Source organism: Tupaia chinensis, unplaced genomic scaffold (assembly GCF_000334495.1).
Source record: "Tupaia chinensis unplaced genomic scaffold, TupChi_1.0 Scaffold000097_1, whole genome shotgun sequence".
NCBI classification, from domain to species: Eukaryota; Metazoa; Chordata; class Mammalia; order Scandentia; family Tupaiidae; genus Tupaia; species Tupaia belangeri.
The window spans coordinates 6,305,310-6,318,345 of NW_006159559.1; the positions used below are offsets into that span (position 1 = coordinate 6,305,310).

Here is a 13,036-nt window from a genome sequence, read left to right on the forward strand (position 1 = left end):
CAGACTTTACTTCTAGAAATGAACTGAGATGCTATTGGGTGGTCAAAAAAATCATTCTGTGTAAAAATGCATCATGACTTTTCCAACAACCTAATAGATAAAGAAAGCATTAAACAACTGTAAGCTGAGCACACTTGATATTTTATAGCACAACTGGTGTTTTATAGTCTAGATGAACTTCGAGTATTGTACAATACCTCAGCAGTAGTGAGAAAGATCTTATCTGTGATGTGCCTCAGTCCACAAGCAACAACACCAAGAGCAACTCCAGGGAACACGTAGGAATTGTTGCCTTGACCAGGATAGAGGGTCTGTCCATTTGGAAGAGTGACTGGATCAAAAGGACTGCCACTGGCAAAAATTGCACGCCCCTACAACAGAGACACAAGGCTAGTTTACAAAGAAGCAGGGTTACACGCCTGAATAAGCTTTTGTGATGCTGAGAAAATCCTGAAGTGGGTGAGTGCTATGTTCTCTGGTCTTATTCTTTATTTCTCAGGGAAGTAGTCAAAGTACAGGACACCCTAAGACCATCACTTTGCTGTCTGCAATGGTCCATCCATGGCACATCAACCAGTCCTGTATGGGCTTCCAATTACAGACTTCAGAAGATCAAAAAAAAAAAAAAGGTAATATTTGAGTATTACAAATAATCACATTTTGGGCTGTAGTTTAAGCAACAAAACATTTCCAAGGTAATAACATGGAAATTTTATATATTTCTATATTGTAAAAATCCATTTGGAAGATCACAAAGGAAACAAACTCATTAGCATAAGTAAAATTACTACATAAGAGGAAGATTAAATCATCAATAATTGTCAACAATTCTCCTCGTTTTTCTTAGTATGACTATTTGTTCATTATTTTTTGAGCAACTTCATGTGTTACATTCTTCAAGAAGGCATTAACATAGGGCCTATTAGGAGCTGAATTCCATTCTGCTAATCAAAAGACAGAGTCTGACCTGTGAGGGTGAGAATGAAGATACAGTTGACAGTATTCAGGTTTCAAAGCAGAAATAGGAAATCCTCAACAAATAAAGCATCACAATCTAAGAAAGCTACTTGAAAATTCTGAATCCCTAAATCCCTAAAGCATATTTTAAATGATGACAGAATGGGCTATAACTTTCATTCCTCTTAGACCTAAAGCCTAGATCCATTTGATATTATAATATTAATATTCATTTTTAACAAATAATAGTAAACCCTTTGGTTCTTTTTAAAAGTTGTATAAAATTCTACCTCCTTTAGGATATGAAAATAGATGAAAGAAAAAATAGAAATTCTCATCTAGGAGTTTAGAAGACACATGTTTTGTTCAGAATTAGGTTTTGTTTTCAGATAGATCTGCTACCTTGAGCTCTGTTTAGCAGATAAAACATTTCATTACAAACAATTTTCTAATGTAACTAAATTATTATTTCAAATGTACAGACCCTTGAAAATTATATTTGAGAAACAGGTCTGTTATATTATACATCTCCTTTCCTTCTATCCCATTCTTCCTGCCTATCTTCCTATAATCATCACATTTTACACAGGAATGGCATTAAATAAATGAAAGTAGTTAATCAAGCAGTTATATATATATGGATTGTTAATATGGAGAAATAAATCTCCCCACACCATTTTTAGAGCTACATTTTTCATGGTTCAACAATCTTTTTGTCTACTGCACGCCATTCCTCTCTTTCCTTTGTGCCTGCAGAAGCACAAACTGATATCCAGCATCACGTGGGTCTTTCCTTTCTCTGTAGTTCTTTGGCCAAACCAGTGTCTAAATTTTAAGCTTCAAAATTATTTTCAATGTTTTATGTATTGCAACATAGAATATTAGGTAAGATTATAAGACAGAGTAGAGACCATTTATATTAGGCACATTAAAATTTAAAATTTTTTAATTATAAAAACAACCACATACATTTAGTTACTTTTGTTTATGTGTATTACAGATAAGCCTGTACACCTTAAGGCTTACTGAGAAATAACAAGACAAAATAATTTATTAAACACTTATCATATACCTACGATATACAAGATAAAATGTTCTATTACTTAAAGTTTTTTTTCCTCTAAGGAATTAAGGAATACTGAAGATTATGAGGCATGTTCAAATATCAAAATTAGTGAGGATTCTGATGCTATCTATATAAGAGAAATGAACAGTGGTGTGGTTCCCTGCCAAAAAAATATTATTAATTCTGAAACTGAACATTTAAAGATTTACTATTAAAGAAGTAGAGGCATCAAGCTCCCATTTTTACAGAGTAATAAAACTTGGTGTCATGTTTACCTTCTGGTTTGTTTTAAATTTATTTCTATGACTCAATCTGTATTGTGTTGTAATGACATTTTCATGTCTTTGAAGTAAAAAAAAGAAGGTTTTGCCAACATATCAGTCATATATTTTTTTAGTACAAACATAATATAAAATAAATCACTTATTTTTGACACAGTAAAATATCAAAGCATTGAGGACTCCAACCCAAACCTGGATGGATGTCAAGATAGCTGCCCAAACACTCCACCCATGGCATCAAAATCCAAACCCAGGATTTAGCAAAGCAAAAATAAGACTGTGGTTTTATAGAGTATGCTTCAATGTTTGGAAATAGCTAGTTAAAAGCTATTTTAATAACCTTCTAGAACCAAGTTCTTTGGGTTTTACTTAAGTTTCACATTTAAATCTTAGATATTTCCAAATTGCTTGAGGAAAATTATCACTAAAACATAATACAGTTATGTTATGTTATTGAAGAAGAGGATTTATACAACAACATTCTAGAAAAAGAAATAGTTCTTATCCCTATGATCTGTTCAATTTTCTTTCATTTGATATATATTTTTTAAAAATTAGGTAGCAAGCATATTAGATACCCCAAGCCTCCCTATAATCAATCAAAATTTGATTATTAAAATATCAGATACATTTTTACCTTAGTAATTTTATAGCACTGCTCTGCAGAGCATTCTGCTTTGCTAGTTGGATTACTCAAAGCAAAAATAATAGGCCGTTCATTGAAGGAAGCCATATCTTTGAGAATTTGTTCTGAAAATGCACCACCAATTGCAGCAACTCCTAATGAAGACATGAGAAAGCAGTGATTAGGACTGTCATTGGTTAATTCATCCAAGGTACCTATGCCCACTAACAATGAGCCAACAGATCCCAAACAAAATGTAGATTTGTCTTCAAGTTTAACGGGTAAAAAGAGAGAAGTTGTTGATGCCCATAATTTGTAGGGTTACTAATCTACAAGTAGATTAATAGATTCTTCTAAAAGCAGCTCCATAGCGTATAGGACAGGCTGTTAGGGTATAAAGCAATTATGTTTTATAAACTAATGTTAGCATTCAAGATAATCATTCAAATGCAAAATTAAAGTTTCAATCATTGAAAGAATTCTAAGGAAGAATAAAGCAATTAGTATAATGGAAAATGAAAAACAGTAAGATTACTGCAAGAACATTTTGTAACACTAGGACCTTTGTGAAGTTCCTTTCTTAAAGCATGTAATTTTTTTTTTTTTTTTGGAGAGGTTTTCACTATAGGGCATGTGCGCTCACCAGACAGAGAGAGACATAGAGACAGAAAGTGAGAAATCACTCCCCAGGGGGGATGGTCACGCAGCAATCCCTTCTCCTCCATTCTCCTCTCGGGATCTTGGGCACGCACGCACACGCGCCCGGCGTGAGTTTTAAGCCACCAGGTCCAGGACGTGACCCGCAGTCGACTACGTGGGAGTCCAGCGACATAGCCATTACGCCAACTGCTGGTTCCCAAAGCATGTAATTTTTAATCATAGAGATCATCATTATCCTTAAGATCATCATCTGTTTCACAATAATTTCTAGAAATCCAGTATGATACAAAGTAAAGATGATATTGTGTACACACAAAATAAAGGATAGAAAAAGTTTCCTTTGAGTTTTTTCAATTATATTACTTTTGACCGTGTTAGATATCTGGGTATGCATATGCAGTATGTAAGTACTGGGTTCAATGCGATGAGGAGTATAAAGATATGCGAGATATGGTCCTCCCCTTCTAGTAGTCTGGTTCAGTGTTTCTCAACTTGGACACTACTGATATTGTGAGCTGATTCCTTGTGGCAGAGGCTGTCCTGCACACTGTAGAGTTTAGCAATATCTCTGGCCTCTGTCCACTAGAGAGCAGTAGCTTTTCCTTCCACCCCAACTCTCCTCTGCACAGCCCCTCCCCACCAGCCATGTATGACAACTAAACTAGTCTCTAGTTATTGCCAAATGTTCCTGGGGCAAGGGTGAAAGAGGGTGGGTGCAAACTTTTTATTTGAGAACCACTATCCATCTGGGGTAATCAAGCCTGAAAATATACTGAATATGGCAGGAATTAACAGGCTGATTGAGTTAGCAGAGATCACACACTTCAGCTAGAATCAGTAAGAATAAGATGACAGTGCTGAACTTACAAATCCAGGTGTTTACGGGCTATTATAGTTACTTGAGTAAAGTATGATTTTGTTAATGATTACAAGGCTTAGAATTTCAAAAAAAGCTAAACATGCCTGAAAAGCTATTGTAAGGAAATCAATCAGGTCAAGATGAGGGATAGGGAGATGTGAGAGAGGGGAGGACAAAGCTCACCTATGAGGGCAGTTGGTCTTATATCTTGAACAATGGCTTCTAGGTTCTTCATTTCTTCATGTTCATGAGCAAACTCCTCTTTCTCTTGAGTTAAGGAAGCACGTCCCTAGGTAAATCAAATAAACAGAAACAAAAAATCAGCCAAATGTGTGTGGGTCAAAAAAATTTCAGAACATCAGTTATGTTACCAGTATTTATGCTTAACATTTTTATGTACTATATGTTATAGCTATTCTTAAGACCTCGTCTCCAATTGCCAGAGTTGTATTTCATTCATTCTTTTAACAAATATTTACATGTCAATATCATCACAGCTGTCCCATCTAACCCAATGTGAGAGAAATAATTACTGTTGCATGTCACTGAAATGTTGGAGTTGTTAATAATAACAGAGCATTAGCCAAAAATACAAAGAGAAATTTTAATTTTGATAATATACTATTTTTTTACACAATGCTGTTCCTATCTGCTGCAGTAGAAGAGATTCCTCTTGGGACCAGCAGATGGCGAAATGGTTACATCACTGGACTCCCATGTAGTAGATCGGGGTTTGAGTCTCAGACTGGGTAGCTTAAAAATCATGCTGGGCATGTGTATCCGTGCCCAAAATCCCAAGAGGAGAATAGAGAAGAAGGGATTGTGGCATGGCCATCCTCCCTGTGTGTGTGGAGGGAAGATTTCTCACTTTCTGTCTTTCTATCTCTTTGTCTCTCTGGCTAGCTCATGCAATAAAGAAAAAATCTCTCAAAAAAAAAAGAAGAAATTCCCCCCTTTTTTTAAGAGATATTTTTGCTATAGGGTGCAAGTGCTTGCCAGAGAGACAAAGAGACAGAAAGACAGAAAGTGAGAAATCATCCCCAGGCAGAATGGACACACTGCAATCCCTTCTCCTTTATTCTCCTCTCAGGAATTTGGGCATGCACGCACACGTGCCCAGCATGAGTTTTAAGCTGAAAGATCCAAGACTCAAACCCCAGTCAACTATGTGAGAGTCCAGCAAGTAACCATTATCCCACCTGATGGCCCTGAGATTCCTCTTCTGGAAATGATTTAATGAAAATAATGTTTTTGTAATTCATCTGCTACTTCAATGCCCTAATTACTGCCTTTTTTACTTGACAAAAAAAATCTTGTGTTATTATAAGGAAAAGAACAATTCTGATAATGAATAGTAATAGCAATTTGGAACCATTTGACAGTTGCAATTTTTAACTTACTTATTTCTGGAAACGGTGCAAGCTAAAATTCATGACAATTTTGATTATCATACAGTGAAACTTCCAGGAGAGGCACCAAATTTGTGGTTTGGGGCAAATTTCCTGGGAATAATAACTTTCACCCTCAAGCATTCTAAATTTAAAAAATGATACCATTTGAACCAGTTACTTTTCCCAGAAAGGCCAATACTCAAATGCAGGTGCAAAGGCAGAAAACAAACAGATACTGATCTGAAGCCCTGTGAGGCAAATACTGCAGAATTCCAAACTGCTTCTAGCCTACCGGTACACTTGGGGCTAAAAGGCTGAAGTGTGTTCCCCAGACTTTCTTGCAGCCAGGGTTTCTTGTTAATGATGGCATTCACCAAGCTGACGTCCCTTCACAGCACGTTGATGGAGAAATGGGCATGATGAAACAGCAGCCATTGGCTCTTCTGGGAGCCTGTGCTGTGATGCTTGTTTTCCTCGGGTGCATGAGGCAGTCTCTAGAGTCTAGTACGCCACCATCAAGTGGGTGATTAGTAATTGTGGTGGCAGCTGCCACATCTGACCGTTTCCTGCGTGGGGCCGAAACACTGATTCTTGAGTCAGCAGTAGTGTCAGTGCCAGCGGCAGCCCCCTTGCTCCTGCAGATCTGTATCGTAAGAACTATTCTGGAAAGCTCAGCACGAAGCCTACTTCTTCAAAAGTTTAGAGAGTTCATTTTCAAGATAATTTTTACATTCAAGAGAACTTGTCTAACCGTGTGCTAGGTTTTCTAACAAAGGAAAAAGATCTCTAGATAACTATTCACCTACTGCAAACTAGCTCTAGTCATCTCAATGAAATGTTATGAGAGCTGCTAAGAAAATCTCCTAGATAAGAATGAATGAATCAGAAGGTTTGCTCATAGGTCTTTTTACTTTCACTTAACAAAATGTAAATATCAAGCAATTATAAATCAATAACCCTACTAAAGTACCTAAATTTGTCACATTACGTTTATGTCCAAATACTGAAACCCTTTCTCAGGCCTGCCTCGCTGGTGCAGTGGTAATGCAGCACTCCATGTTGCTGAGGTCATCTAAGGGTCTGGGCTGGAGTCCTGAGGTCTCCGTACACACGAGGCAAACCTGTGCCTGTGATGCCGGCTGACTGGGCCTGGGGGTGGGGCCATGGTGTGAGGACCCTGTTGAGGATGTCTCCCCATTCTTCTCTGTCTCCCCATCTCGTGGAAGAAAGAGAACAAAACAAAAATAACAAAAGTACCTTTATTCATGCTGTGACGGAGAATCCTAATTGTCCATCACATTCATTGTCTTTTTTTTAAAACAACTATTCTCTTATTTTCATTCTCTCCTGTTTAATATTATAATTCCCCAGTTTTAGCCAGCCACATAACTATCCAGATAAAAATGACATTTCTCAGCCTTTTTATAGCTTAGAGGGGCATAATCCTCCTTCTGGCTGAAGGGATAGAATGCAAGTGATACATGCAAGGTCTAAGGTGGTGTTCCTGAAAAGGAATGAGGCACACTACCCGATCCGTTCACCACCACCTCGCAGCAGAACGGATAAAGGTGATCTCCAAAAAGTGTCTCACGGATGATGCACACGTTCTAAGTTTCTGATCTGCCTACCCCTGAGAGAGGTGACAAAGAAAACATTTTATCTTATTTACTATTTTGGAGTCTTCTTGTATATTAAGCAGTTTAACCTAAAACCTAATCCTGTCATTTTAGATTCTGAAAATAGCATAGACAGGCTAAGGAGATTTTGCCTTGATAGACCTTTTCTTCCAGAAAAGTCAATGACCAAACCATTAAAACCAACTTTTAAAAATGTCCAGTAATATACATTCTGCCATCTTTCTCTTTATGTAACTCTTTATTACTGAAGTCCCATTTACTGCAATTTAATACAAATTCTTTATGTCCAACTTGTTCCATTGGCCTTATATGATCTTTTTCATATTTGAAGACAGATGGTCAATCACATCTTCTCCTTTGCCAGATGCTTTTGTTCTGTTCTCATGGGTTCACCTTTCTCCCAGTCTAATTCAACTCCAGGGTGAGGCCCTAGGCCCTAGAATCTCTGAATTTTTCTTCAGGTTTTTCAGGTGACTAGCAATGATTAGCCAGTTTTAAGAATTACTATACCAAATGATGTTTCATATCCCTACCAAATTCTTTTTTTTTTTAAGAGAGAGATTTTTGCTTTAGAGAGCGTGCACTCACCAGAGAGACAGAGAGATAGAAAGTGAGAAATCACTCCCCAGAGGGGATGGCCACACTGCATCCCTCCTCTCCATTCTCCTCTAGGGATCTCGGGTACACATGCACATGTGCCTGGTGTTGAGCTTTAAGTTGCTGGGTCCAGGACTCGAACTGTGGTCAACGATGTGGATATCCAGCAATGTAACCATTACACCATCTGCAGGTCCCTCATTTTTAAAAGGTATATGATTTGCTTTTGAATACATAAAAATTTGTGTGTTCTAAAGAAGGAAAAATACAGGATGATTCAAATTGGCAGTCACAGATTTTTGGTATTTTATTTTGACTGACAATCTGTGATATAATAAAAAAAAAAACATTTTAATGTGATTCAAAACTGCCAAAATTGCCTAGAATGAGAAATCATAAAGAAGACAATTTTTTTTTAATTGAAAGAGGGAGGGCACATGCACTCACCAGAGACAGAGAGAGAGAGAAAGAAAAAGAGAAAGCACTCCCCAGCAAGGTCTTATTATACTGCATCCTTTTTCTTCTATTTTTCCTCCTGAAAATGTACATACATATACCTAGCATATTTTTCGAGCCACCAGGGCCAGGATTTGAACCACAGTTGGCCACATGGGGATCAGTTCCCTCTGCATAGAGCTTAACTGCTACACTATGGGGCCAGCTCAGAAGACAGATTATTATTATATGAAAAGAAAGGATGTATGATTTATCATAAACATAAACATCTTACTTTATGAATCATGGTATCACCACTGGCAGCTTCTAGCCACTGGAGCCAGAACTCTGCCAAAAGACATTCCATCTATTAAGAAAACAAATTATCCACAGTCTAACCCCCAAAGGCTTGATTCCTGGTGTGACTTACTAATGCTGAGAGAAGACTGAAAGGAGGCCAAGAATCATGAAATGGCAATTCTAGGATTACTTTAGGGCCCTACTTGACAAAAAAAAATCAAAAGACAAAAAGGGCCTACCCACAGTGGTTCAGGATACAGTGCATTAATCTGCAGTGTTGGAAGCCACATAGTTGACAGGAGGTTTGGATCCGAAGTAGACCTGAAACACACTGGGTGTGCACCCCAGTTCCTGACCAGCTGGAGCGCTGGGGGAGGAGGAGTATGGTGTGAGAAACCCTGTCAAGGGTGCCTCCTCACTTTTCTTTCTCAAACAAAAGTCTCTCAAGTATTTTCTATACCATTTTTGAAGCTAACTTGACAAAATGGTTTAGAGTCATGAGATAAACTATTGGAATGTAATGACTCTCTCTTGCTCTACTAGTGGTGACACAAAAGCCTGTTACCTTTGGACTTCTACTTTCTAGACTAGTGACTCATTTTTCCATCTTTTCACAAACTCTGACTTGAAATATCTTTTTTTTTTTTAATGTCAGTCACTTCAGCTGGATATGGAGGTAGATTTCTTTTCTCTTCATTCTTTTTCAGGATCCCTGCCTGAAGTGCTTTTAGCCTTCTTTTGGCAAACTGCATGTGGGTTCCTCTTACCTCAGAAATCTCAAAATCTATGCTCTTTTCTTTCTTTCTTTTTTTTAAGAGAGTCTATAATTATTCTAAACACATTATATTGGGTTGTCTGGAAAGTCATGATGCATTTTTATATAGAAAAATACGTCATGAATTTCCTGACAACCTAATAGATAGCTGTGAATTTCTTTGTAATGTAAGTTTTTAAATTTCTCCTTCCCCCTTATTCTGTGCTGATGCTTAGTATACTTATCTGACATAACCAGATTCAATCACTACTTTTTTCAAAAGCAAATATGTTGTGATGGGGCAGGAAATAGATAGGTGGTAAAGACTGTCAAGATTTGAGGTTACAATTCTACAACTCAGGACAGACATAAATAAGGTAGTCATAGACTGTCGCTGATAAATATGTATTCCTGCCTACCCACGGTCACTAGAAGAACTCTTGTACAAAAGCTACCTTGGATATAATGACTGCTTGGACTACCTGCCTCATTTTACTGACCTGTTTCTGCTGTCATGTCATTAGTGTTGAGAGCCGAGCCAAGCCCTTGCTTGGCTCTGCAGAGAGGGCCTTCTCCAAACACTGTCAGTAGCATTTCAACAGTAGTTGTGAAGTGGGCATGTATGCACGATACAGTGCAGAGGTGTGTTTCATCATTGCAGGACAGATGAAAACAAAACGAACGATGTCATGAAAGTATAAGAGGTACAGAACGGTGTAATTTTAGATAGTAGGTGGTGAACTCCATCAATATAAACAACATATTTTTTAGTTTACCAGAGGGCATGTGCACTCACTAAAGACAGACAGAGAGACAGAGAGAAAGGGAGAGAGGGAAAGTATCCCCATTGGGGCGTGGTCACACTGCAATCCCTTTTTTTCCATTTTTCTATCCTGTTGGGATTCTGCTTATAGAAATACACATGCTTGGCATGTTTTTTAAGCCATCGAGTTCAGAACTCAAACCATGCAGTTGACTATGTGCGATTCAGCTCCCTTAAGCACTAAGTCATAGGACTGGCCAAATCAATATTTAATTTGTATGTTAAAAATCAATGTTTATGGGACCAGAGCATGGAACAGCAGTAGTGCAGCTTCCCTTGTATGGGAAAGTCTGAGGTTCACCTCCTGAGACCTCCCTGTATACTCTGGGTATGCACACATGTGCCTGTGACCCAGGTTGGCTAAGGCTAGGGATGGATCATGGTGTGGGAACCCTATTGAGGATGCCTCTCTCCCTCTCTCTTAACTCTATTCTCTCTCTCTCATGGAAAAAATAATTTTTTTAAAAAAAATAATGTTCAGGAGACTAGTGGGCAGTGTGGTAGTTAAGGTGCCAGACACTCCCGCATAGCCAACTATGGTTCAAGTCCCAGACCTGGTAGCTTGCTTTCTCACTTTCTCTTCTCTCTCTCTGTCTTTCTATGTGTGTCTCTGGTCAAATTAAAACAATTTTGAATTAATAGATAAAATTAAAAAACTAATTCTTTTTTTTTTTTAAAATCAATGTTCATACTTTTCCACTGTCTAAAAGACTCATGTATATAACCTTTGACCTCTGTTCTTTGTAACACCTATACATAAACTGATCATTCTCTCCATGAAATGGAAAAAAAAGGAGAACATAATCAAGACAGATACTTTTCACCAAGCTATAATGTCACTTAAGAGCTAGAATTTTTTAAATCACAATATATGAGATGTATTAACCAACATTCAAGTTGGTGACAGCACCACTATCTGAAATTCTCATAAAACAACAGAGTAAAAGAAAGCTTTCTCTATCCAACCTGGAGTTTCAAGCTCTAGACCTAAAGATTTCACTCTTAGGGTAGAAATAACTGTATTGTCAATATAGTTACTGAAAACAGATCATATGCTTTTTAATTTTTCTCTCTCTCTGCAGGAGCTTAACTTTTTTCCTTTTCTTTCCTTTTTTTTTTTTTAAGATTTTTGTCATAGGGCACATATGCACATATGCTTGCCAGAGAGAGACACAGAGAGAGGGAAAGTGAGAAACCAGTCCCCAGGAGTGTTGGCCGCACCACAATCCCTTCTCCTCCATTTTCCTTTCAGGATTTTGGGCACCCATGCACTTGTGCCCAAATTCAAGCCACTGAGTTTAGGACTCTCAGTGGAGCTGGCCATGTGGGATCCAGCACCTTAATCACTATACCATCTGCTGGTCCAGGAGCTTAACATTTAACTAAAATTTTTAGAATACTATAAAGTAAAATGATTGAACAGAACAAAATAAAACCAAGAGCAAAACAAAATTTAAACCAGTCTATGGTCTTACTTAGGATTAGATGAATATCTATTAATATCTGTTACTATCCTGCTTTTGTCTTGAGTATTCAGTCTTTGCATTACTTTGGTCTATTAGAAAACCAAAATGTATTGGGGTCAGCAGTTAGCGTAATGGCTATGTCGCTGGACTCCCACATAGTCAACCGTGGTTCAAGTCCTGGACCTGGTGACTTAAACTCACGCCGGGCGCGTGTGCGTGCGTGCCCAAGATCCCGAGAGGAGAATGGAGGAGAAGGGACTGCAGCGTGACCATCCCCCCCTGGGGGGGGTGATTTCTCGCTTTCTATCTCTCTGTCTCTCTCTCTCTGTCTTTCTGGCGAGCACATGCGCCCTCTAGCAAAAACCTCTCAAAAAAAAAAAAAAAAGAAAGAAAGAAAAGAAAAAGAAAAAGAAAAGAAAGCCGAAATGTATTTAAGGAATAGATCAAGTCTGGGTTGGTTTGTTTGGTGACTACTTGAAGATGCTCCAATTTATAGCTGTGATCTACGAATACCAGTCTCCTTTTTCATCCTCTTTTTACTGTGTTGATGCTCACTCTAGTTTCTATCTTAGAAGGTTTTTATTTTCATAAAATTCTGGATTTGCTTATTTATATTAAAATAATAGTCAATTAATATAATTTAATATAAACAATTATATTAAATTTTATATTTTTACTAGCTTGAAAACACTAAAAGATATTATAATACTATGAGAAACCATCTAATTAATTTCAATCAAATGCACTTATATAATATTGCAATACTATGAGAAACCATCTAATTAATTTCAATCAAATGCACTTATATAAATTATTTAAAATCTGTTGTATAGCAGAAACTCCTTCCACTGCACATGAGGATATAGGGCAAACTGAAAAACGTTACACTGTAATGTTGAAAATGAAAGCAGAAAACATGTTAGAAGAGTAATTATCTAGTCTGATGGCATAACTCCAAGATGAGCTGACCTCACAATTTACTATTTAGCCTTCCGGGTTTTTTTTCCTTCTTTTGTTTTGGTTTTTAATTGCCAGAGGGTATGTGCACTCATGAAAAAAACAGCGAGAGAGACAGCACCTTCCAATGGGACATGGTCATACCACAATACTTTTTCCTTCATGTTTTAATCTGTCAAGATTATGAGTGCACACATACGCTGCAGGTTTTTTTTTTTTTTTTTTTGT

At 37.5% G+C, this 13,036-nt stretch overlaps 1 protein-coding gene across 1 annotated transcript in view; it reads right to left on the reverse strand.

Moving 5' to 3' along the window:
- The window catches only part of ME1 (malic enzyme 1), a gene marked incomplete at its 5' end in the record, with an annotated part of 151,168 nt that overhangs the window by 7,779 nt on the left and 130,353 nt on the right, over positions 1-13,036 (reverse strand). The window contains 3 exon segments of the mRNA XM_014585872.1: positions 198-371; positions 2,942-3,084; positions 4,632-4,737. Coding sequence (XP_014441358.1) covers positions 198-371; positions 2,942-3,084; positions 4,632-4,737 — 423 coding nt within the window.